Source organism: Monopterus albus, unplaced genomic scaffold (assembly GCF_001952655.1).
Source record: "Monopterus albus unplaced genomic scaffold, M_albus_1.0 scaffold479.1, whole genome shotgun sequence".
Taxonomy (NCBI): domain Eukaryota; kingdom Metazoa; phylum Chordata; class Actinopteri; order Synbranchiformes; family Synbranchidae; genus Monopterus; species Monopterus albus.
The window spans coordinates 116,917-144,796 of NW_018128359.1; the positions used below are offsets into that span (position 1 = coordinate 116,917).

Sequence of the window (27,880 nt, forward strand, 5' to 3'; positions counted from 1 at the left end):
CTGAACTTGTGACACAGACAGGAATCCCTCTGGACAGATGGAGAGATATTGGAACATTTCATTTCCTCACACAGTGTGGTCTGTGCTTCCTCGGAGAGCCCAGGTTCAGCACGATAAGAAACGCCACAACGCAGACTAGAGCAAAACATCCAGTATATGTTATATTCAGATAAGGAGTGACCGCGAGGCAAAGCAAATCGTTTAAGAAAACACCACCATGATAAATGAGACTGACTGAGTGAAAACCATCAGGCAGTTTCCTAGAGCCATGCGCACTCTCCCCCCTGCACCTCAGCAAAGACACACAATCCTGCACAAAACAGCAATAATTGTTGAGATATTTGAACCTGCACATGAAACATGATTTTTAATGGTTTCTATCTAATAGCATTTTTAAGGCAGGAACATATTGTTCAGAAGCTTTGATTAAAAATTTTTATTGCTCATCTTAACAGTGTCATCCCCTAACTGAAGGTTGGCTGTTCGATTCTTGTTCTCTCCAGTCTGTCTTTGGGAAAGAAACTGAACCCCTCATTGCTGCCGATGGCCCTGAATGGACAGCACCGTCATCGGTGTGTGTGTTGGCGTGGCAGATGGCTGCCTCGGTTCTGTACCAGAGACAAATTCCTTGTGCGTGTAACAACTTCCTTGTGTGTGGTCAATAAAAGTGATCTTACTCTTACTGGTCCATTAGGATGAACAGACTGTTAATATAAAATATAAACCAGCTGTGGAGGTTTGTCTGAACATTAATACTCAGTCCAACATGTCCTGCACTTAAACTGCTTCATGTCTGTGGATTATTGTTGTTCATGGCTGCAGAACTACCAGCGACTGCAGTAATACATTTAGCTCCGAACGCTGCTTCAAAGCAGATTTAAGAAACGCATGGGTTGAGTTTCATGTGTGCTGTTGTTTTCCTGACACACCTGTCTACAACCTGACGAGGCAACAGCAGTGGAAGTGCTCAGATCCTTTACTTAAGTAGTGGAAAAGTAGAAGTACCACAGTGTAAAAATACTCACAAATCTGCATCCAAAATGTTGTGCTTGTGCACATTGTGTTCAACACTTTAATGTTGCAGCTGGTGAATATGGAGCTAATGCTAACTGCCTCATATACTAATAATGTGAAGTACTTTACATACTGCTGGGTAGATTGTGAATTTCCCACTGGGATCAATAAAGTCTGAAAATCCTACTGTATTTTGTTTTGGACATCTAACTCTGAAAAGGAAGTAAAGTTGTCAAATACATGCAGTGCAGTATAACGTCGCCTTTGAGACATAGTGAAGTCCAAGTATGAAGTAACAAAATGTGAAAAAACTCAAGTGCAAATACTTCAGAGCTGTAATTGACTAAATGTTACTTTCCACCACCCGTGAAGCATGAACGCTCGCTAAAGGCCACAAATGTGGGAAATGGGACAAACCCACCATTATAGCTTTTTAATGGTGGACTAAAAACACACATTCCTTCTCCTTCATAAAACTTGTTGGAACCAGAACCTCATAAAAATAAAGCAGCTGAAAACACTCTCTCTAATATCTCAAACTCTTTGGTTTCCTAAACATCCCTGACTTCATGTCTATCAATCAGGGCAGATACTGATCAGATCATGTCATGTTTTTTCACCTGTCAACCTGGACGTTCTGTCTTTGGCTCATGTTCTCAAACTGAGCTGCTGTTTTCATTCCTACACATCACGTGCTCCATCTTCAGCACATCTCCTGGCAGGTGTTTTCTAAAACCACTGGCGAGATGTTTTACATATGTCCCTCTGGGGGAATATTCAGTAACAGCATCATGATTGTGGTGCTGTGGTGTGAGCGGGAGCACCACACAGGATCTTTACTGAACTGAGAGATTCAATCCAGTGGAAGGAGAGCTGAAGTTCAGGTTTCAGCTTTTTATTTGCCTAATATCGTTTCTAGTGGATCCCCACAGGAAGAAGCTTTCATACAGTGTGTCATCAACAAGCTTGTGTATTTTGATTGTAATAAAAATACCATTTAACTTTAGCAGTGAACTATTCTTAGTCGAGCAGGAGAACGGTTACTTCATCCCGTGAGTCCGCAGGGTGTCAGGGTCACTTGGTTGCCTTTCAAATCCCGTGTGGACCTCACAGTTGCTTGTTTTGGTACCATGCAGGGAGTGGAATGGAAAATCTCCCGGGGACGACATTCACTTTAGTCGTCTTTAACAAGCAATTGTGTGTTTATGTTGGCTGCATGCAAAAACTGCCACACGCGAAACCTCCTGTGAGAGAATGTATACAAGTCACAGTTCTGTAAATGTTATTAATGTGAGCGTAGTGATGCTGAGGTTTTAAACATTTCCATATATACCTCGTGCAGTCATGCAGACCCTATTGCTACTTCAGTGTAACCGGCTGCTTGGTGAAACTAATCATCAAAGTGTAATCGAGGTCAGAGTGGCCCCGTGGACTGACCCCGCTAAAGTTTCTTACTGTCTTCATCGGAGTTTATATTTCTCTGTTGGAGAAGAATGAAACCAGAAACAGATGCAATTTTAACTTTCACTTTCCCCCCTCGGTACTCAAGTGACTTGTAATTCTTTTTATGGAAAAGTTAAATATGTGGAATGGGTAGGAGTGGGAAAGTGGTGCAGAGGACCCAAGTTAGTTGTGTTATTCTGAATCTTGTTCCCAGAGGACGCCAACATGAGGACTCTGCATCAAACATGGGCAAAACACAAACAAAGCAGTTCCCAGTCAAATGCACTAAGCTCTAAAAATTAGGCTTTAGTCAAATCATCTTCCTGGTATGTCCTCCTACAATCGACAGTCAGCAAAGTGGATGGCTGACTCATCGTGGTCACTAGAGAAGTAACCCCCCAAACACACACACATCCAGACACCCAGTGACTCCAAGCTCGTCCAAGCTTTCAATAAACAGCAGCCTGCTCCGTTACAACCTGTATATGTTGAACTGGAATATTTCAGAGTGAAAAAACAGTGAAGAAGACAGCACCGCATTCTGAGGCCTGGTGATTTCAGGCCACAGTTGAAGCTGCTTTCAAAGATTTCTGTCACACAGAAAAACTAACTTAAGAAGCTTTTGATTGCATTTTGATTGGTCTGTGCATTTTTACTGATGCTTTTAAATCCAACAAGTGGATTTACTACTGTGGCTGATCAGTGCATAATGGCTACCATGGCCACCGTTTTAGCTTAGCCTGTTAGCATGCTAACATTTGCTAATTAGAGCTAAACACAGAGGACAGCTGAGGCTGATGGGAATGTCATTAGCTTTGCAGGTGTAAACAAAATACTGATGGTGGTGGATGACAAGCCAGAGGATCAGCACAGATACTACAGTTCAACCAAAGACGTGCACGTCTGAACCACACTCAAATGGCTGCTGAGATTTCACTCTAAAACAACATTGTGGCCTCATTGTGGCACCGGAGAAACAGACGGGGGATCATCATGTGGGTGTCCAGAGTCTAATGCAATCCGCTCAGTAGTGCATGGGTATTTCAGTGTGGACCAGCCGCCCGTCCACAGAACCACACTGCAACTGTGGCTAAGAAGATTTCACTATTAGTAATATCTTGAGGTTTAAGTTATTTAGTTATTTATTTATCAGCAAGAAGGTTCCCGGATCATGTCCTGGCCGACCCGAGGCCTTTCTGTGCAGAGTCCGCATGTTCTCCCTGTGCCTGCGTGGTTTTTCTCCGTTCTCCAGCTTCCTCCCACAGTCCAAAGACATACAGCTTAGGTTGACTGATGAGCCTAAATTGCCCATAGGAGTGTGTGTGGTTGTTTGTCTACATGTCAGCCCTGTGACAGACTGGCGACCTGTCTAGGGTGGACCCCGCCTCTCACCCAGTCGCCCAGTGTCAGCTGGGATTGGCTCCCGGCCCCCCGCGCCCCGTTTCGCGGTATAGATAATGGATGGATGGATGTCCAATTCTTCTGATTTTGACACATTATGATTCACATAAAGCAGCTGTAAATGGAGACGAAGTGACTGCCAGGATGTGTGCTTCAATTCCCAACAGGGAAACATGCACAAGAGATGAGACAAGTGATGAAGTGAAATGAAAACAAAAGCAAAGAACAACTTCCTGTCTGTGTAGGATCTATCACAGCTTTCTGCTGTGTCACTAGCCTAAATATTACAGTCCAATGACCTTCTGACCGTCTGCTGTGTGTTAGAGCCCCTTCACTGCAGTCAGTGTGTCGAAGGCTCACAGCTCTGTGTGTGTGTGTGTGGGGGGGGCGGTCAGTAAATGCATATACAACGTGTGTGTGTGTGTGTGTGTGTGTGTGTACCAGGTCACCACTACACCCCCACAAATGAGCCACAACAAATATCTCAATCATCTCACCACAATCAGGACCAGATGGGCTAAGTCAACACAGTTGTGTATGTGTGTGTGTGTGTGTCTGCGTGCAGATGCATGGTTTTAACGTGACTTGCATGTGCACATACAGAACAGCAGGACTGCGTTCTACTACCTAACAGCTGTTTTGCAGAAGGGAACATATTGTAATGTGAACTGCGGTGTGTCAGTCTGTGCTCATGTCTCTGTGTTTGTGTGGACAAAGCTTAGTTTGATGCCATCGTTGTGAGGGCGTTGTCTGGTCCTCACACCTTCAAAGGGCATTTAGGTGTGTAGGTCAGGGTGGGGGTGGGGGGGTTTCTACACTCACTGTACAAACCATCACTTTCAGCCTGTGTGGAAGGACAGGTTTACCTTTACCTGAAAGTCCTAATCAATTTAGTCTGACAATAAACAAAGTCAGTGTTGTATATGAACAGCCGGTGTTGTCATGGACGGACGACTGATGATGGAGCCAGAGTGTGGACAGACAGCAGTGGAAGGAGGAAGAGGGAGGCTGTGGGCTTGGTACAGCAAAGGGATCCAATGTTGTTTCACCTGTTTCATGGTTCATCCATTAGGAAGTAACGCTGTGGTGTGAGAGAGTGTTGATGTGACTATTTTTGACTTTTGTAGTCATAAATGGTGTTTAGAAACTCCTGTGAGCTTCCTTTCTGTTGCTGAGGTGAACTCAACATTCAGATCCACTGTTGGCATGAAAGACTTCCATCACAAAGTGCAATGACTCTCCTCTGTCTCAGGGGAGGGACTAAGTGAGTGTGAGCAGAAGTTGTGCACAGCCACTGACAACGAGATGCAGGTGGCAGCTCAGTGCAATCATCAAAGCTGTTTCAGACTGGAAAACGATCGTTGGAGATGTGCACGTCAAACAGACTGATTAAAATGTAGCTGATAAAAGCATGAGCAGGTTTCAGATCAACACTCAGAAAACTTGGCAGCCATCTTGGCACCAGCTGCAGAGAAAATAGAAAAGCGCTTTAAAGCTGGGGTGTCTGTTTTTGTAGGGTCTGCCGTGTAACGTCCTACATTTGAATCTGCTCCGAGACATTTGTAGTAGACATCCTCACGCTTCCCCATCCTTCCTGCTCATCTTCATAGTCAAACCATTCTAAAAGGCCAAATGTACTTCAGGGAGTCTGTGTGTGTGATTATAATCAGGGTTTTGGTTTTGACTACCTGCTGTTCCCAAAGAGCGCAGCAGGGAGAAGGAGTGCGGAGAGGAGAGGTTTTGAGTTCATTCGTTTTAGGGTCAGTCAAGAGGGAATGTTTGAATCTCTGTGGTGCTTGGCCTCGCGCCAGGGTGTGTGTGAATCTGTGAGTGTGTGTGCTGTACATGAGTGTGTGTGCGATGAGAGAACAAATATGACGAGCGTTTCCAAGAATCTCTGCAAGGTTGTGGTCGGTCTGGCACTCGGCCACAAGTCACTGGGAATCTCGTCCTCTTTTAATCCCCCCCTTTGTTCCTGTCCGTGCCCCGTCAGCCACTCACACCTCCTCCTCACTTTCATTTGTCCTTCATCTCACCAGCTTCACACTCCCTCACACGTCCACCGGCCGTCTGTCCTCTACGTTCTCTGTCCGTCTCTCCACACTCAACTGCTCTCCTTCATTGCGGCCTCTCCTCCTCATCTCTTGCATGTCAGATGAAATCTCCAACAGTACCAGGTCACAGCTGTAGAGTGATGAGTGACTCTTCAAACTGGGATTTGAAAACAAAACGAACCACCAGTCACCCTCTCCCAGTTACTCTCTGCTAACAAATTCACTGGCCTTTTGAACAGAAGATAAATCTCACTTAGAGCCTCTCTCTTCGTTTCCTCCTCATGCCTGTTTGTCATCTAATGTGCTGTGTGTCACCCTGTGGCTGGAGGTCCCAAACATGGCTCACAGAGACACTGAACAGGGGCCCTGATTTACAGAAGCATCTGACTGGGCAAGTCAGCGTAGTACTTTGAGTTCATGGAGCCTGTACTGCACCTCTACAGACCAGATGTCGACCAAAGTGGGAACTCCTCTCTCTGGTCAGCAGCTGTTCCCGTTCTTCTGTTTCTTACAATCTTTTCTACCTGATGTTTCTCAAAAGGCAAAACTAAATTTCAGAAGAGAAGACGTTAAACCAGAGGCTTCTGCAGCTGAAGACACATAATGCACCAACACATGCAACTGTTCCCTTCATGGTGAGGCAACAGTGCAGTAAATGTAAAATCTACTTTGACTACTCAAACTGGCAGAAGGCAAAAGTCAAGAGAAGAAAAATTAGAAGAGATTTCACAAAATCTCACTCATTGTAAGATTATTATTCACTGGTGTACAGTGGTGAGAACAAGTCTGTGAACAATTTGCAATTACTTGAGTTTCTGTATTAGTTGCTCACAAACCTGATTTGATCTTCATCTAAAACACATGGAGATAAACGCTGTGTGCTGGAGCTTGTAACACAAATATAATTGTTTGTGTTTTTATTGAACATTAAACATTCTCAGTGCTGGTTGAGAAAGTCAGTGAGCCTGTGGCCTTAATAAGTGTTCAAACCTCTGAGCAGTTCCTCGTGCAGCTGTGGATCCAAGCTGCACAAAGTTCCAGAGGCGTTTTGGACCGTTCTTCCTCACTGAGCTGCTTCAGCTCAAACAGATTCTCAGGACGTCTCTGAACTCAGTCCACAGCCTCTCTGCTGGGATCAGGTCTGGGCTCCGACTGGGCCCCTCCACGAGAAGGGTTTTCTTTGTTTGAAGTCATTGTGTAGTAGATTTACTTCCATGTTTGGGGTCACTGTCCTGCTGCATCAGCTGCTGGGCAGTCGGCCTGAAGTGTCCTAGAAGGCTCCTCTACAAACCTGTCCAGCCTACACTGGGAATGTTTGACTGATGGGCTCAGTGTGGACAAGAACACTGCAATGATTTGTGTGTTATTAGTGAAAACAGATTGTGTTTGTTAATGCAGATGATCTGACCATATCTGAAAGCAAAATTATGCATAAACACAGATCATATCAAAAGGTTCATGTACTTTTCCTGCCACTGAAAATTTTAGTAAATATAGAGAATAATTATATATAATTATTCTAACTGCTAACAGCTGTCAGCTCAACTCATGAGTTAAAAACAGACTTTGATATTCTGCCCTATTCTCAGTCATTTAGGGCTGAAAATGTATTTTCATGACTGATTAATCTGATGATTATTTTCTTGGCTAATAAATGTGTTGTTCATCTTTAAACATCAGGAAATGTTGAAAAGTCTCCCTCACAAATTCCTGAAGCCCAAGTCAGTGTCCGAAACCAAAGGCATTCAGTTAACTCATAAAAAGTACAGAAACCAGGAAACATACCGTGCACAGCTGATAAGCTGGAATTGGTCCGGGGTGAAGCTGATGCCGTTTTCAGCTTCATGTTTCCAGAACGTTAAACATCTGCTAAGCTTCAACACACTGTAGGTTTTGTCTAACACGCTGCACTGTAGAGTATAAAATGTAAAACCGTGACAGACAGCAGCGTCGATGTTTGGGCCACACAGTGTTGTGAACGATTTCTTCACGGAGCTGAGGAAAGAACAACTCAAACCATCAAGTTGGATCAGAATCGGAGCCAAGGACAGGTTCTCACTCAGGGTTTCTGTGTTATGTAAGAGGACTGTGAACTAAATCTGGTTAATCTTGTTGATAGCTGCAATAATCCACAGCCCAGAGCTTTGGCTGTTTGTGTTCCACATAAATGTAACGTGCTATCTGAGCGTAAACCGACAGCCATAAAACTCACCCATCAAACTCTCCATGAAATATGTTGAGGAAAGCAGCCGATGTAAACACAGTTCAGGAGCTGGAGCTGCTTTTTAAACGCTTACACTCAGCGCTGGACACGTTGATCTACTCTGGACGTAACACAGAAGCCGTGTATTAATGATGCACAGCATGAAGAATGTTTCTCTGCACAACGGCTCAGTTGAGGCAGTGATGAAACTGAGTTTGGGAAAAATATATCTCAGGAGAGGAGGCGATGCCTCAAATAAAAAAAAGTGGGCTATACATAGGTGTGGAATTCATTTTTGCATCTATTCAGATTTCTAAAATCTGCAAAGGAAAATGTTGGCAGCAGGAACAAAGAGGCTCAACATGTAAATCATGTTTACAATAAACAACTGAATTAACTAGATGACTAATATTCAGTACATATACCATATATAATGGCAGCTCTCTGGACCGAGTCCTCTATACTTTTATTATTAGCTGTTAGAGTCAGAGAAGGACCTGAACTCCTCTATGTACAAATATAGTGGTGTAAGCTGTTGGATAAAATCTCTGGTGGCAGATGATGAAGATGATGTGGAGAGTTGATGTCATTATCACCGTGTCATCATGAATAAACATCCATAAATCCACTTAGGAAACCACACCCACCTCTCTGCATTTTCTAAAGTAAGTAAAATTGCTTTAAGAGAAATAACGATGGCTTTACTTGGAGTTTAGGTTCCAGAAAGATGAGGGACTATGCTTCAGCTGCTTTGCTCTGCTTTTACTAAACAGCCTGTGCCGGTCACTTTGTGCTAGTTTGTCTGTTCGCTGGTCGCTCAGCTGTATCTCAAGAGTAACAAGAGAAAACATCTCTGTGATTTGGGTGAACTGAACCTTTACCAGCGACAGACTGTGTAACATCCACCCACGGCCCAGTCATGACCAAACCTCTCCACGGTGTTTGTTTCCCCTCCGCAGAAACACTTCCATTACACAAAGTGAAGTGAAGAATCAACAAACTGAGCCTCCTGCAATACGCACAAAGACTCACTACACAAAACATGTCAACAAGTTCTGCCCCGACCTGCTGTAAACACTTCCTCCGAGCTGTTTATTCATATGGAGCCGCTCTGAGCAGAGTCATTCCCCCAGAACACACTTCATACTCTCTGCCCTTCACTTGTAATTACACGGAGCTGCGAGGTTAAGCCTACATTTGATTGCGCCAGCAGATTCCAGCCGATTAATTATGTGTTATCATAAAGTTAGAACTGAGCCTGAAGTGGATTTTTCTGTTTTCTTTGCAGTTCAGATGGTGCAGGCTTCCCCCAAACTGGGCCTGAGTGCTCTGACCTGCTGCTCAGAGGGAGAGAGCAGCGCCCGGGCCAGGGGGAGAGATTCCTCTCAGCTTCGCATAAACAAACAGAGCAGCCAGCGGCAGAGTACAAGGGGACTGAAGTACTGGAAATACTCACAAGTAACGCTACCTCAGAAAAACCTAATCACATCTGAGTAACGGGACTTACCTTAAAACACTGAAGTCAACGCAGCTGCTCTGAAAATGTTTTTACTTTAAAGCTTTTCACATGATATTTCCTCAAAATAAAAGATGAACCTTTTCAGCTACTGAAGGTACATGACTGACTGCAGATTGTTGACCAGATGTGGCATTAAATGTGTTTATTAAAAATAAAACAAATCATGTTTAGGCCTCTGCACTGGAGATGGCTTTGTCCACTTGTCCATGTTCTTGTGAACGTAATATCTCAGGATCACCTTGAGGGCATTTCTTCAAATTTGTCACAAACGTCCATCCACTTGGACTCAGGGACGAACTGATTAGATTTTGGTGTTCAAAAGTCAAAGGTCAAGGTCAGTAACCTCATTTTGTCCACTACCCATGAATTTGACTGGTTTGTGGAGGCATATATCAGTGAAGCGATAGTTCTAGTTAGGAAATATATTTTAGTTAAATTCATCTACAAGTCTGCAAATACAGTAAAACGTGCACTAACCTAAGGGAACAACTATTCTTCCCACCACTGTGTGTCAGCACAGTGTGTCCCTGAAACTATCACAGCCACAAGTTTGGACAATTATTTAAAGTACTTGGCTTCAGCCAGCACAGTCACCGTGACTGAGAGTGTGAACATTTAAAAGGACTTCAGATCTGATGTCAGGCTAGTTGTTTAATTTTCACAATCACCAAACTTTTACTAAAGTTATACTCTGCACAGCAAACGTTTGGCTTTAATGAATAGGTTGGTGCACAAACCCTGGAAGTTGTGTTTCAAAAAAAATTGTCACATTATGATTTTCAGATTAGTGGTAGTCTAATTAAAGGTAGAACTGCTGGGTAACTGCTTCCAGCACAATTTAAAACAGGATTGCTGTCAAGCGAGGAGGACACTGAACCCAGGTAACGGTGCGTCTGACCTGTGATTGGCTGAAGTGGCCTCCCGATGCTGTAGATCACAGAGAAGTCATTTACCTTTAACAGCACAGTGACAGATCCCAGCAATGCTCTGGGTTGCAGTGTGAACATTTCTCCAACAGAAAAGCTTCGGTCAGTTTAAATCCCTCATCTCGTCAAGTCAGATTTCATTTTATGGCGAAACATCACAAATATTTGTCTCAAGCATCTTTACAATCTGTAAAGTACATGACACTGTCCAATCCTACTCAGCTGATGGTGCTGATGTGCAGCACACCAAATCGCTGGCTCTAAGTACAACATAAGGCTGTTTCTGCTTTTCTGGCTGGCGAGATTACAGCCTTTCTAGTATTTTTCACATTAAAATATTGCAGCTGTGTGAAGTTTTAGTCGCAGTCAGTTGCATTCAAGTTACTGCTGCTCCAAACTGTGGTTCTCCAGTCCAAACAGTTACAGATGAACCAGTGACCGCTGCAGTATTTTACACAGTATTTCTTCTTCACTGGACGTCTCTGCTGGATCCCTGCTATATTTAGCCAACTGAGGCCAGACACCACAAGACAGCATTGAGAAGGAGGACATCTGGCTTAGCCGAGCGTAACTTCCTTCTGACAGTCTGATGGCGAGGAAGAGGAGTTCAGGAAACCCGTTGTAAGAGTCATGAGAGCTGTGACGTTTGCTGGCAGACGCTGGAGACAGAGGGTGAAAGCTGTGTCCTCTCAGCTCTGATGCAACCTTTCATTTCAACTTCTAAAGGTTCAAGAAAAAAGCATAGATCTGATTGAACTTGTGAGCGAGCAGCTGAGAGCTGGTCCAGCTGTGCCCACTGTTCTAAGTTATACTGGAGGTCAGCAGCCAGAGAGGTGACGTGATCACTGTCCAGCATTCGCTGTCCTTCACGTCAGAGCAACTGACTCCTCAGAAGAGCAGGGAGCAGTCAGGGACCGAACACACCTGGCCATCAGTTTTCTGAAACATATCATCTCTTTGTTACAATCAGTAAATGGGTCTCCAGGATTAAGTTGCAGAAACAGGTTTTCTTTTCTCCATTTTCTGCAGTGGAATGTTTGTTTTGTTGTTGTTGTTACCTGGTGCCACTCCCTGCACCTGAGGTGGGCACCCAGGTGTGAGCAATTTGACCTGTTTTCTTGTATAATCAAGGGTTTTGTTACATATTTTTTCAATGTTCTTGAATAAATCGACTGGTTGATTGTGTTGAATATAATTATGTAGAGTATTTTGTGTAAAATATGTGAAAATTATATTTTCTTTTCTTTCTTTGCTCAGCTGCCTATCGATGGATGACATTTTGGCTCAATGTTCTTTACAAACAAAACTGTTTGGGAACACTTTGCATTGGATCCTTCGTTAAATTAAGGCCCAAAACCTGTGGTGGTATCATATAAACATAGAGCACCACCAGTGGGAGACAGGGCACTGAAGCATTTGGTCCATGTAACAATTTTCACTAAAACAACATAAATGAGGCGAATGTGGTGGGGCAGGGTCATTTCACAGTGAAGGATGGTAAATCCAGAGCATCTGTGCTGAGTTTGTACTGGAATAAACACACGCCTAAGCCTAAGTGTTTTGTCTCTGATTAAACTCTGATCGAGTCTGACACGTTAGTGGAGCTCTCTGCAAAGGCGCCTGTTCCTGGAAGAGTAGAGTAGAGTAGAGTAGAGTAGAGTAGAGTAGGTACTTTAATGATCCCACAGTGGGGAAATTCCTGTGTTACAGCAGCAACAGAGAACAACCAACATAACACCATAAGAGCACATCAAGTACATACAGTAACTCCACAAGTGTTTTAGCCACTTGAGCAACAATTATTACCTGATATTAATTGTTTATATATATGAAATACAGAGATCCAAACCCCAGAGCTCTAAATGGAGATTTAACCTAAAGTTCAGGAGCAGAACCAAGCCAGAACACACGCCCCTTCCTTTTCTAATCATATTTAAACCACCTGTTCAAACCAGTTTACCTCTTCTCTGCCCTTTTCAATCACTTCTATCACAAACGTGTGTACATGTGATCCAGTCTGTGAGGACAGCTCACCCTCTACACACTCAGCACGATATTTTCATTGAATCAGAGGTGACGACGTCATGAAAGCAGCCGATGTTTATTACAAGATATCCTGAGAAAACCAGTAATCACTTCCAGGAGGTAAAGCTTTTCCAGTCCTCCCAGTGTGTGTGTGTGTGTGTGTGTGTGTGTGTGTGGATGGCTGTGTGTTTATGTGTGGGTAATGGGCTGTGCATGTATTATTTAAGGATGTGTGTGTCCCCTCGTCATTGCTTTAAACTGCGAGCAGCATGCTGGGGGTTCACCCCAGTCCCTGGCCACTTACCAAAGCCTGTTTTCCTCTGTGTTCCTTTACAGTATATTACACCCAGACATACTCACAGCCATTCAAACATGCACACACACACGTGCATACCATATGTATCAGCCTACCGTACGTCCCTACTGAGATTAGCAGCGTTTATGTTTATCGGGGCTTGTAGAACTGCTTGTCGGAGACATTTATGACATTTATGCTCAGGACTAAATGTTTGGACCCTGGAGGCTCCGTGTCCCCCTCCACCTAACCTCTGTCCTCTCTGTACAAAGTTTACTGAGAGCATAATGTCTTGTAGAATGATTTTGCGTTGGCAGTGGCGACTAACCAGTGGCTCCACTACATGCGCTCCTGCTTTCCTCACCAGCCTCCACCTCTGCTGTAATCTCCCAGGTTGGCTCTGGGGAATCCATAAAATGAGGTTTATCTTTTTTACATCATATAATTAGACCTAATAAAGGCTGAGCTTGCTGCTGGTGCTGTCACACAACACGTAGCACTATGCGGGTCGAATAATGGCAGTAGCCTAACCGCTGGATGACAGGTTGAATAATCATTACAAACATAAATGGCACGTACTGCAGTACTCCAGGAACACAAACACTGATGAGATATCAGCGTCCATCAGGAGAGTTGGCAGGCTGTGTGTTTGATCATTTTGGTTTGTACACTATTACAAGAGGTTATGGATGTACGCACATATTTTCCATGTGGCATCAAATAAATCACAAATCACTTTCACCCTGAGCGCAGCTCTGAATCATGATTAAATAGCATAATATCTCTGTTTGACTTGGCCACCTGACCGGGCAGCCGACGTACGTTTCACCCAAACATGGCTTCTTTATCCAGTTTAAAGTGAAACTGAACAATTTGGTGTTGACATCAGGTCAGCTCAAACGATCCAGAGTTAAGTGCGGAGGGGTTTTGCAGCACACAGCGAGTGAACAAGTGCTCTGTGCAGAGAAAACTGGACTCAGACAGGAGAACGCTATCTGGGCCAGATTTCTATCAGACAAAAACAGAGAAAGATTCAGGGCATCTCGTTCTGTAACAAAAGAAAGTTACACGTGGGAGAAGCAAACAATAACAGGAAGTTTTGGAAACTACTATTAAATGCAAACTATACTTAAACATAAAGAAAAGAAACAGGAATCTTGTGTCTAAAGATGCAGTTTTTAGTGAGTAACTTCCTGCTTTTTAGAGTCTTTTCATTAAACTCTCAGTTTTGATGCAGTAGTTACTTTTCAGAATCTAATTAATCAAACTAAATCCAATCCAATCATCAGACTCTATTGATCCCTGGTGAGAAATGAACAAACTACCCAGCAAGATGTAAAGTACTTCACATTATAAACAAACAAGGTAGGAAACATTAGGTCCACCTTTACCAGCTGCAGCATTAAAGTGACGAGCACAGTAACACATTAATCACTGCAACCCAATAACATCATACACACTAATGTCAATGTGTCAATGCAGTACTTTTACTTGTAACAGAGTATTTCTACTTTTACTTAACTACACAGAGCTTTCTTACACCTGCAGATATCCCCTTATGCACACTCACATACTGTACATGTTGCACACACACACACACACACACACACACACAGCTCTCAGGGCAGCAATGGGAAAGTTGCTGACTGTGGGTTTGTTCCTGTTCCAGCTGTTCTACTGACAGCAGCGTTTCTCTGGGAAAAGCCAAAAGACAAATGAACCCAGTAAATGTGCACTTCCAAAGGGAATCACAGCAGCTGATTAAAGAGGGACAGTGTGTGCGTGTGTGTGTGTGTGTTTCTGAAACAAGATCCAGTGACTAATGCATCAGTTGATCAGTCTTTGTGTGTCTGTTTTTACTTATGTATGCACGACTACACAGCAGTATTATGTGTGTACATGCACAGTGTGTCAAACTGTGATACAGGCTTATGTATTTGAGACAGAGAGGTGGAAGGAAAGATTGTGCAACTTGCACAAGGCTGTACTTTGTTTTTATATAAGCGTGTAATCACGGTCGCTCAGTATGCAACAGATCAGCCGATTAGAAGAAAACTGTGTTTACGTAACGTATCTCTGTATCTGGGTTTACTTATGCATTATTAAAAGCTCTCAACAGGTTGTGTAAAATCAGCAAGAGAAAAAGCAGCTGCAGAACATAACATGAATAAATGATCGGAAATTATGCTATAGATTTGTTCTAAAAGAGGTGAGGTGGCTGGAGTCCGAATCAGACCTCAGCTCTCATAACTACTTAGCTGAACTGACTTTAACCATATTTCTAAGCTCAACAAATTCAAGTAGATGATGACATGGATGGGAAGGAGAGACAACGAGTCATAGCTGAGACGTCGAGCAGCTGCTGCAGAGACAGATCCAGATGTGATGCTCTGCAGTAAAGTGCTACTATCTGTCTGTCTGACAAACCGACGGAGAGAGAAACCCTTCACTTTCTCTACGTCTCCTCTTCCTCTCTCAGCCTCTGTCTCAGATATTGTGCTCACTCATGACCAAAAGCAGCGGACGATGGGACATAAACCGGACGTGTCATTCCAGTGTCACGGGCATTAATGTGAAACAGTAACCGCCCCCATTTGTTTGGCTTCAGTCTTTCTGTCAGATGTTGAACATGCTGCAGGGATTTGCTCCCATTCAGACACAAGAGCACTGCTGAGGTCCAACCCTGACGGTGGGCGACAAGGCTCACATTCAGAAAAAACACTTGGTCTCATTTCAAGTGAAATTTTATTTATGTAATCTGAGATCACAAACTGGACAAAGCCTTCACCAAACTGACCAACAACATGAGTGAACTGAAAAAAAAAAAATTATGTAAGATCATCAGGAAGAAACTGTGTTTTTATTTAAAATGTATTGATTTTATTGGTTTTTCTCGGGCTCGTTAAAGAGAGTGGAGGTGAAACTCAAGCAGCCTGATCAGTCGTAACACAAACCAAAGAACAACAGTGATTTAAACAAGCTGGCTGTGGAGATTACGTTTCACTAAATGCAGCAGAGAGAAAGAAATAGACATGAGGCATAAAATAAAGTGAAAGTTCTACAGGAGACTCACGTCTCAGATTCAGTGTGGATTAAAACATCTGACAGAATGAGACTATCAGCAGCGTGGGACGGACGTGAGACACGTAGAAAACGCCTTCAGAGTGGATCAGAGGTCGGATCCTCTAGGCAACAGGGAGATTTCACACACTTGGTATCCTCATCACTTACACTTGGAGAGTTGCACAACCATTTCAGCCAGTTTAACACTTTCTGCACAGTTGAGAACATTTCATCAGCTTCTCTAATTGAATACATTTGCCAGTTGAGTCCTAGTTGAACCATTTCTCTACTGTCTCCTTCCTCCCTCTCTCTTCTTTGTCTCTTATATTTCCTCCCACCTCCCCCTCCTACCCCCATTTATCTGAGCTAACTTTATCTCTTTCACCCTCTTTGTTCCTCTCTGTATTGCCTGCTTTGCGTCACTGCAGTGATTTATGGGTTAACATGCGACTGAAGTGTTGAAGTCCATCTTCCTCTGTTTCATCCTCATTTGTTCTTTCTCTGGTCTCTCTGTCCTCACATTAGCTCCTTGTGTCTGTATCTGCCTTTGACACACTTTGTCTTCCTACACTGTGATTCAGGTTTTCATCCAGATTAATAGTTTAATTTCAGCAGCTCCATCATCATCCTCACCCTGCTCCAGCAAATAAAGAAGCTGCTACCAGTTTTTCTTTCAAGCTGGTCTCTTAGTATTTTCTTACTGGTGTAAATCTGTGAAACAAAAGCTAAACAAATGTCAAAATGTCTGGAAAAGAAAACCACGTAACATTGAGTTCCACTGGCTAATAAAGGGATATAAAGGTTACGAGTTTTGTCTTGTGTTCATCTTTGGATCAGAAGTGGTCTTTTTCTTTTCAGTCCAGTTCAACAGGTGTGATGACTGAGACAGCAAAACAAACTGTGTCAATGATTTCATTTGATTTTTTATCTGCAAGGGAAAATAATTTGATAAACAAGTACAAATGTGACTCTGTTCACTAACACTTTGAGCCAACCCCAGATACGTGTCCTCCTTTATTTCCCTTCTTCACTGTGTGTCTCCGTTGACTTGTTTGAAGTGCGTCTCCAGCGGCCGGTCAGATCCAGAGAGTTGATAACAGTCCAGTGATCGGCCGCTGTGATACACAGGGCCGAGCTGGCTCCTGTTACAAAGAAACTCCTGTAAACTGCCGTGTTTCCTTTTTATCCCTTTCCTCTTTGCGGTGGCAGTTAAAGTGTTTGGTCGCCAGGACTGATAATGAGCCACATGTGGCCAGAACACAGCTGCACCCTGCAGCCCACGATAACACGATGAGTCGCACAATGGCAGCCACTGAGCCTCGTACACAGAATGGTTTGTTTGTGGAAGTTACAGAAGTAGCTGCATTCGTGGAACTTAAATTTACAAGATTTATGGATAGCACTCGTTTTGCAGATCTGATATTCCCCAACAGTTTTATCAGAGTTTCCTGAAAAGGACCAAGAGGTCTGGTACTAATTACAGGAAACAGAGACAGAGTTCAGAGGCTGTTATTTTAGTTACATTACGTGTCTGTTACTGACTTCCAGGTGAATTTCCACGAGAAACTATTCCCAGTAAATATTTATTACTGACATAAATGAATGTTTTACTAAAGCTTCCAGGATTAAAGGTTGGTGTCAGTTTTACTAATTTCCTGCCACAGAAAACACTTCAGCGCTGTTGTTCATGGCTCTGGTAGATAAACAATATCACCAGGGTTTCCTGAAAAGTTACACAACACAGTGGTATAGTAGCCACACACTAAGACCAGAACAAACAGTGTGGGATGAATTTGGCAGTGACAACAACAACCGACAACTGTGAAAATAAGGTACATACAGACTGACACAATCCATTAAGCACCGATGAGCCACCCGCACTTTTACCTCCACTGAGTAATTCTACTTTTCTTCCTATTTCAACTGATGTTCAGTTGCTGTTTTTACAGCGCAGTGCACCTTTGCTGATTCCTTTAAAAGCCAGCTGCAGCTGAGTCGTCAAGTTTAGTGTTGTGTTTAGACTGAAGGAGGCTGCCTGGCAGATAATGACTGTCATTAGCTGTTATTAGTGCTGTCAGCTCACACATGTCTGATGTGTGGCTGTGGAGGAGGATGAAGCACAGGCCCGAGCTCAAGCTCGTACTGAAATGTACTGTACTTCCTCTCTATTGCTCCACTCACACTGGGCCTCATGAACAAACACTGCTGTGCTCTTATGCTAAACCTTAAGACCTCTTACTCTGTTTTATAAGCTTGCTTTTATGAGAAGTTGGGTTCAGAAAACTTTTTTACCTGCACAAACTCAGTGTGAACTGCTCGTTTCAGCCTGATGAAAACCACCTGTTGATGTGGGATTTTATCATTAGCATGATCAATGATGTTCACACTGCGAAGATTCTAGTAGCACTTCCAGAAGTTACCAGACAAAAAGATAAGAAGCTTAGCAGGCACAAGGCCTGACACACTGGCCCACAGTGCAGCTCAGTAGTGACAGACAGACATGGAAAGACAGCGGTAAGACGTGAGACTAGATGCTACATGTCTTACTGAAGCAACGTCGTGTACAGCGTTGCTCATGAACAAATGAACTTTTCCATTAACTGTCTTCATTATAGATTTTATAACATGAATAAATGATCTGTGCCGTGTACAGTGGGTTTATCTGAGCCTGCTGCAAACAGCTGGCAGTGTCAAGCTACGAGAGTCACAGCAATAACACACAGTAAATGTCAATCACAATGAGGAGTTAAATGAGGCTGGCTGTTTTCCTTTTGGTTGGTCACTGTGTGGGATCCCTTTGGTTGTATTTGATCTTAACTAGTCTGTATTTGAGCTTCATTTTTTAAATCCTGTATATATCCACAGCTGGGGGGCAAACTAAATGATAAACCACCACCCAGCGCCGAGCAGAGCCTCGTCAGGGCCGAGTCTCCAGAGTAGCATCAGGTCTCCTCTGTCGGAGGAGGAAACTTCCTCCTTCCGAACCAGATCCCCTCACTGTGTCCGACCCCTCTGTGTCCGACCCACTGTGTCCGACCCACTGTGTCGTCCTCATGAAGCCATTCAGTGACCTAGAGCTGCAGCCATGAGTCAGTTCACTGGTAGAAAATGAACCTCAGCTATTTAGAAGCAACAGTCACCGACATGTTCTGGTTCCACCTTCTTTAATGTGAGGAGCTGATGCTTTTCTTTGTCAGACATGAGAATCAGCTGAGTCTCTGTGGATCTGCTGGTTGGACACAACGAGACGTGTGGAGACGCCACCTTTGGCTCTGGAGAGTCACAGTGGGACTTTATCCCCAGTGTTTGACATTCTGGGGACAAACAGGTCAATCAGATCATCAGGACGATGATCAGCTCGATGATCAGCTGATTGATCAGTGACCTGCTGGTTGGATTTCAGTCAGTCCGGATTCTCCTTTCTTTTCTCACCCGTCTGTTTATACATATCACCTTTCAACAGTTTTCCTACATAGAAACATTCACATGTTGCTCTGTGCTGCTAAATTACGATGAAAACATTTTCCAGCTACAGTGTTTTCCTCCGTTTTATGTGTGTGTGTGTGTGTCATAAACATGTTTCGTTTTCCTCTGTTTTATGTGTGTGTGTGTGTCATAAACATGTTTGTAACTCATAATGAGGCACACATGAAACCTAAATTTATGATGCAATACACTGCATGTGGTCTATAAACTGTAAAATAATGTGCACAAGCTGACATTTGACATCAGACTGAGAGTGCAGAAATGTTATTGTAAGCTGCAGGAAAACCCTCTGTCGGAGGTTACAGCTTATAGCTATAAGGTTAAGCTCAGGTTAAATATGCATCCTCTCTCTTTAAAACCACTTTCCTCCATCTTATCCCATCAGTTGCTGCTGCCTTCCCTCGTCTTTGTCTCTTTGCAGAGGGTTATCACTGACATAACCTTTGGCCACATCAAAGCAGCAGGAGCAGCAGCCGGCGGTCGGGCTGGGATCTGGATACGGTGGCTTTCCTGTCTCCCTCTCAGTCTCTGAGGCACAGCTTCATTTGAACTCAGTCATTTGGCAGAAAACTAAACAAGCCACACTTACTGCTGCTTACAGACTTAATGTCAAGAGAAACCACCAAACCACTGCAGAGGCCCAGGAAACCAAAGACTGAGTAACTGAGTGGTGAAACTTGAGAAAAACATATTTGCACCTTTGCCTGCAGCAGCAGAACTATATTGACCTACAAGGGTTTATGGGCAGCGTGGCTAAAAAAGTGGTCATGAAATTAAATGACAAAAACTGTTTAAACTCAAAGTACTTAATGGTCTCACTAATTTTAACTCATGTTCGGTAGGTAGGTGCTTGTTTCAGACTTCACAGAAATACTGGGCTGTGCCGCCAAAACGCAGACTTTCTTTGGTCATTATTTTCTGCAGAGATCCTCCAAAACATCTGTTTTTGTTTTTAAAACTGAAAATCACAACATTATTTAGCCACACTAGTGGCACGGTTCTGTGGCTGGTCAAGTCTGTCCTCCAGTCTTGTCTAGAGAGAAGTAGCTGAACAACATGACAACACTGTCACTCTGTGCATGTTAGCATGCTGATGTTAGCATGGACAGCCTCGCCCCTTATTTCCATCAGGAACAGCTGTGACTCGGTCACCGGAGCAGATCGCTGCCACTCCAGTCAATGCCAGGTGTGCTGGTGGAATCACAGATACACACCTAGTCTGTTTTCTTCCTGCTAACAGGCACTGTATGTGAAATACTGAAACTAAATAATTATGAGAATGAACAATTAAAACAGCCACAAATCTCTGGTCCATGTTGTTGATAATGACTCTCCAGGCTACAGCACAACAAAGTAGGAAATCTGCACCACAACAAGTTGCTCTGCTTCTGAACTAAGACGTCACAGAACCGTTGGCATTAGTCTAACATGATTCATGCTAAAGGAGCACATTTGTGGGATGCTAGTCGGGTCTGTCAGATCCCAGCTGTGTGGCTCATATTGTCGCTGGTGTCCAAAAACAACAAGGTGAAACATCACAAACACCACTAGATGCTCCATCATCTGTGCTGCGGCTGGAACCTGAACAAAGTTAAGGACATGGGCTTTAGCATCTGATTTGTGACTTCCTGAGCTCTGCCAGATAACATTTGCCACCAGTGACCATATGAGAAATGGAAACACTGAAAAGAACTTGAACAAATGGAGTAATCGAGTGCGCCTCAGTCATGGGGGTTGGGGAACAGAAAAAGTTTCTCTACTGCAGCCGGACTTCGTGACCAAGACACAGGACAGCTGTTGTGTAGAAAACTCTGGTCTATGCACTTTTGCATCATTCTGAAATTCCGCTTCTTTGTAGTCTACAAAGAAAACAAGTTATGAAAAGCCTGTGCACGTACAGGGCCTAATAAACTAAAGTTGAAACTTGATTAATATACAAAGAATGAATCAGCACCTTAGTCCAATTTAGTCAATTTTGATGCAAAAAGGCCAAACTCAATAGTTGTAAATAGGCAGATGCTCAAAACAGACAAAACAAGCAGGTTAAATATATTGTTTTGGCATTTTTCATGGCTTTCTGACATTTTATACACAGAAGATAAAGAGAAACCTGGAAAATAGTAAATGTTAATTTAACCAATCAGCTAAAAGCCTAATACACAGATTTTTACATATTGTAGCACAGTCTGATTTTATGAGGCTACACTCTGTTGCCATGTTCATATTGTCTACTGTATTTTTGTTTTGCTGTGTTTTTATGCTACAGTACAACGGTATTGAAAAGAAGATTTTAATCTCAATGAGCCTTTTATCTGATTAAATGTAAGGAACATGAACAGAAACATTTTGTAGATGTAAATGCAGAAACTTCAGTCATTTCATCTGGATAAAGATACAAACCAGATCAGTTACAAAGCCGGGGTCGAATCTGGGAATCTGTTGGATGATTTCATTTACTTTAACCCTAAAAACGACACTTTGGTGCTTTAATGTTCCGGGGGGGCGGTGACTAACGTGGACTAGTGTTTTTGGAGTCAGAATGTGATTAGATACTGTCGGCCGACCCTGGCTGAACCCTGAAGGTGAAAGGTGAAAGGTTGGCCCTCTGTCTCCCGCTGGGCTGCTACAGGCCTCAGCTCTGGACTTGACCCCGAGCCTCCTCTGAGATTCAGCACTGTGGGTGGTAAACACACAGGCATGCACGCACATGCCTACATACACATTAATCTCACATAAATTCATATGCACTCACACAGCGGCTGAATCGCAGAGGTTTGATCCGGTGAAGCACCACTCGGACGTTACACTCTGCAGGACCTTCCAGGAAGAAACTCAACCCCTCCTTCAGCTACTAGAAGAAAGAACCTGACTCTGGTGGGCAGCCTAAGTCATCACGTTCTTACTCGCTCCATTTACACCTGAATTTATCTAAACCTGGGAAAGGGCACCAACCTGCATCGAGATGTTGAGATGAGATTTATTTGACTGATCCATAAAGTCTTTGTAGTTTAACTTGTAAAACATCAGCCTCCTTCTTGTGTAACATTCAAATGATTGTGATGAAGATGAACGGGGCCTCCCCACACAGAGTCCTTGTAAAAATGTTTTCTTTCACTAATTTGATTTTATGGATCAACAGCACCTGCTGCACCCAAATCACTACGATCTGCACATCAGCAGGAGTTTGAACGGTTTTACGGTCTGGAGATGATGGAGATGATGGAGGTACTGCGATAAAAACCAGAGGTACTGTGTGTTCCCTGTGTGCTGTGGAGAGACTACTGCATTAGACCTCATTGTAGTTATCTTTGCTCACCACTGTTGCACATAAAATAATGTCACTAGTCAGTGTTTGTTCCAGTTATCTTTGCTCACCACTGCTGCACATAAATAATGTCACTAGTCAGTGTTTGTTCAGTTTGAAAACCACTTGTCTGTTCCTACTGGTTTGACTGAGCTCCTGTTCAGTGGTGGTGGAACTGGAGGACTACGATGAGCTGCCTGCACGTTACGTCGTCCCAGTGCTCATGAAGAGGCTGGACACACCGTGCGTCTGCAGCCTTCAGGACAGTAGTGGAGTTAACAGTGACAGGAAGTGCAGTGCAAAGGGAACTCGTTATAGAAAATAGGAAAAACGCACAATTCACTGGCAGAAAATGTCAAACCTTCGTAATTAAGAGCAATTATTAAGTTTTACTGGCTGTATACAAGGTTTTATAACGTTCTCATTACGCAGCACAGAGCCAGAGCTTCGCTGGAACAACAGAGGGGAATATTATAGTTTGTTAGGACAACAGAAGGGAACACTCGCAGCTTTTCTCCTTATTGAAGCCAGCTGCCACTCATCACCGGCCATAACCTGAAACTTTGATCTCTGTCCGACAGCTCACCGAGCAAGAAAAACTAGGCTGTTACAACCTTAAACAACAACACACACACCCATTGTGTACACAGCTGCTGAAACAACTGTAATGTCTGCTGACAGAATCCTGAGTCACAGAACTCGTTAGCGTTTATTAGGAACACATTTTCTCAGCGTTTTGTTTCTCTGGGTCTAAAGCAGGGTTACACGGCGGAGGATAAACCAACCATCAACAGTGTGTGGCAGCATGTGTGCACCCTGTCAGGAGTCCAACACGCTGCCATCTCTGATGCTGGATTCAACCTCTAATCAGTGTGTAACGTTTAGATTTCACCATGTTCTGCTAAAGGGATGTGTGGTTGTGAGAAACACTCCAGAGCTGACATACACAGCATTGCACAACTTCTCCTGAAGGAGGCCACTTTGCTTGGTCAGTGTCAAAGTAGCAAAACATTCATGAGCACTTTCATCTGCCCTTTGTAAAGATGCAAAACTGCAACATGTGCATTGTTTTCATTGCCTACGTGTCTTTTTCTACATGAATTACATTATTTATAGGAATGTAAAGCGTCAGTGTCTGAGCAAGAGACGAGAGCTAAGAGGACAGTTCACCTCTTACCTTCTGCAGCCACTGGGTGTTGTTCTCCATTGTGCTCTCCAGGTGCTGCAGTTTCTGAGCTGACCAGTCACTGTCCATAGGTGGCGAGTCTCTCTGCACCACACTCGTCCCGCTGCGAGAGCCACCAGATTGGTCCATCTGCTGCACTGGCCGTGTTGGATGCGATGGTACCTCCTTCTCTTCTCCGCTCCTCCACCGCCGCCTCCTCCTCCTCTTCTTTGGCTTCTTCCAGCTCCTCCTCGTTCTGTGCTTGTAGCAGCAGCTGCGTCAGCAACGACTGACAAGGCCCAGAGCAGCAGAAGCACCAGCAATCCCCAGCCGAGATTTAAGCTTTTCATGGCGCTCTCTTCAACTGTATTGAACTGAATTCTCTCAGAGTGATGAAGTTAAGAAGGCTGGTTCACCCACTGATTCCCTCTAGGAAAGCATCTGTGTGCAGGGCATGAGTCTCTGCACCAAGTCTCTTGGGCTTGTTCTCTTTCTCTTTCAAATTAGTTTTCTTGTAGATCAGATGTTTTTGAAATGCAGAAGCAGAAAGCGACACCTGAACTGTTGTCTGACAATAAAACGTCTTCCCTCCCTTCTTTACTTGTGATGAAGAAGTACAGCAAGATAAGGATCCATCTTCTTTCTTCCTCCTTGTCCTTCTTTTGTCCTTGGATCTTAATTTTCTCTGCAGTCAGGTTTGTCTTACTGATAAAACACTTTTCAGGATGGGTCCATTGGCTTGACCCTGGGCAGGTCTTTCATGGCTTTCTTGAAATCCCCTCCTGTCCTTAATGTGCCTGGTGCAGGTTTAGATCCACTCTGGAAAAAATATGGATGGAGAGAAAGAGAAGAAGATAAAGGGGGTAGAAATGATGTGAGGATGGAGACGAGTCAATGTCTAAAGTGACCGAAGGAACGAAATGGACTTCTCAGTCCTCAAATGTGCAGGAATACAAATGTCCAGACTTCTCATCCTTCTCTAGTGGCTCCAGTTTCAGAAGTGGCCAAAGAGAAATAGCCCCCGTCTTATCTGGGCTGGCTGAGAAAAGGAGGAATGGGCGAGGAGGGAGGAGGAGGAGAGAGAAAAGACTGAGGGAGAGGGAGGAGTGGAAGGACAGGAGACCTGAGGGAGGTCTACTACAGCACCCTCTGTGAGAGGAAAAGAAAGGAAAGAGGGAACGAGAAGTAGCCTAAAAAAGTAAAAGGGGAAGATGTATGGAGTGAAAAAGAGGAGAGTGGGGGAGGTAAAAAGAGACACATCCAGATAAGACAGACAAACAGAGAGGAGGAGAGAGCAGGAAAAGAAACAAAACTGCTGACAGACAGAGGAAAGACAGAAAGAAATGGGCAGATTATTTGCGGACTGATCTTTCGGTTTTGAAGAAAACCCCCAGGCCTTGTATGGTCATTCACAGTGAGTCACCAACTGGAAGCTAGGGATTTCACTATGTCCTCTAAACTGAGCTGTGCTCAGTATCAGGGGAGATCGAGGGCTGAGGCAAACCACGTAGTCCACCATCCTCTGAGTCTAAAACCTGTCAGATGGTGTACCTTCTCCCTGCTTCTCACGGGCCCTGCTGCTCTGCACTCCACAGAGATTAGTTCCAGACAAATGGCTTGGTCCCAGACTTATGAGACACAAGTTCCACATGTGGGGGGGAGACAATGGAAGATGTCGGTTATCGAGTTTATTTGCATAGCGATAAACTAGTCTGCAGAAGTTGACTGATACAAATGCAGACAAAATACTTTGAGAGAGAGATAAGACGCACTCATTGTACAGATTGTGCAAGAAGATGAAAATCCTGAAATTTATCTAAAGTGACATCTCAAAACAATAAAAGGAAGCAAAGAGACAAAGATTTCTGTGGAGGACCTTGTGTCCCTGCACCATCCTCTGCTGGTTGAAGAGGACACGGGGATAAAAAAGCTCCTTTCAGCGTCTTATTTATTTTGACATCATATATTTTCAGCACGGCCTGACCTCGGCCTGCTGTTACTGCTGTGCTGCAACGTAGATCTTAACTTGGAGGGGTGGGGGCGCTCACTTAGTGTGAGCCAATTGGTCCTTTGGGGGAAAGCACAGGGGTTACACAGCGAATGGCTTCTGCCCCAACCAGAGATCATTCTCATGGGAACAGGAGCGGACAGGGAGCTGGCTGCACAGAGCTGCAACACATAGAGCTGCTGTTCCTGCGCAAACTCTCCCTGTTGCATCGTTTCTTTCTGAGAATTTATGAGATCAAACTGTTGTCTGTAAAGTGACTCTCGCATCAAGATAAAAATCCACAGACAGAGCCATGAGTCAAAACATGTTTTCTTTCATCCAGCTGCACAGCAGGTTTTAATTCTATCTTCATTTATCCATGGACAGTTTTAATTTATGAATTAGTGATGATATCTTAATGCTCTCTGACAGACTGACAAAGACACAGGCTGTCTCACAGGATGACAATGCTTTAGAAAACACAAGCATAAACTCTGCAGGAAACACGTAGCAGAGGTGGAGAGAGTAAAACGCTGTGCTACAAACTGATCAGCTGCTCGCTAATGCTAAACAGTCAACAATAAAATTACCAGGGAGGAAGTTTCATTTACATTTGTCTCATTTGTTCTTCCATGTTTTTTTTTTTTTTTTTTTTTTTTGTGGTGGTTTGAATTTAACTTGAGGAAAAACTTACGCTTTACTCGCAGAATAGATCTCGATCCAAGTTGTGGATTAATTTTCCCCAAACATCCCCCACATTGCCCTGAACATCCAGACCCTGAGGACAGGATCCTACTTTCCATCATGATACTGGTGTTTTTGTTTGTATTGATCCAGCTCGTCCTTACTGAACATCATGACTTCTCATTCTCGTTAACTTAAGTCAGCAGAGGGACAACGCGTCTTATCTATATGTTCATTGTACACTGAACCTGTTAATATCCATGGATGCAACTTAATGTACAGCTGCTTTTTAGATTTTTTAGATTGTCCATCTTACTATGACAGAGTAGATTACAAAGTCTATTCTAGCCTCCATTTTCTGTTTTGTTTTTTTTATTTTGTTTATTTCTGTTATATATTTTTAAGCAGACTTCTTACGGTTTGGGGTTCAGGGCCTTAATCAAGGGCACCACCGTGGTGTTGATGAGGGGTGGGCTGGGCAAGTGCTGCTTTGTCCCACCCAGATTTAATCCCCTTAGTCACAAGCTTGATTTTCTAACTGTTAGGCCCTCACAGCCTGTTTGGCTTTATATATAATTTAGCCTTAGTGTGAGTTTCCAAAAACTCATCGCTTATTTTAGGGATGTGTTTGTCTCTCGTCACAGTTTAGCTGAATTCTGATGAAGTCACGTCATTCCCGGTTTGCTTTGGTTGAAGAAGCAGTGAAGTTGTACATGCAAACACAAAGCAAAACAACTGCATTACAAACGCTGAGCCGTAGCCATCTCCAGATGCCAGAGATTAGGGCAACATGGCATGAAGTGTTTCTATCCTCTGCAGTTCTGTGTGCTATCTGCACTTTCTTCTCTTCAGGCTGATATCAGGACAGAGGGCACACGAGTAATGAACCAGCCCTTTCACCTTCCCTCTGTGGGAAAGGACGCAGGGATGAGGACGTGTTTTCTTATTCCAGGATCTGATTTCAGCTCACTCTCTTTTTTCGTCTCTTTCTAAACTTGATGTTCGTCTCTTTGTCGTCCATCTGAATCCTCTCCTCTACTGTTGGACACATTTACCACATCTTGGTTTGGCGACTCTTTCCTCCTGGTACGTTTGTAGAAACCAAAGTGTTTGAGTTTCATTTCCAGTGGTGGAAAACAACTGAGTACTTTTACTCAAGTATTATACTTAAGTACTGTACTTTACTTGAGTATTTCTATTTTCTGCTACTTCATACTTGGAGTGGTATTTCTACTTTTACTCACAGTAAGTAAAGTGAGTAATTCTTCCACCACTGTTCATTTCACTAATGAACCAACTGTTCTGGGAAAA

The 27,880-nt window shown here is 43.6% G+C and overlaps 1 protein-coding gene across 1 annotated transcript in view; it reads right to left on the reverse strand.

Moving 5' to 3' along the window:
• Window positions 1-24,825, reverse strand: part of angpt4 (angiopoietin 4) — a 48,787-nt gene extending 23,962 nt beyond the window's left edge. Inside the window, 2 exon segments of the mRNA XM_020587804.1 lie at window positions 23,911-24,050; window positions 24,053-24,825. Coding sequence (XP_020443460.1) covers window positions 23,911-24,050; window positions 24,053-24,248 — 336 coding nt within the window. The 5' untranslated portion in view covers window positions 24,249-24,825.
• Window positions 24,826-27,880: the final 3,055 nt, after the last annotated feature.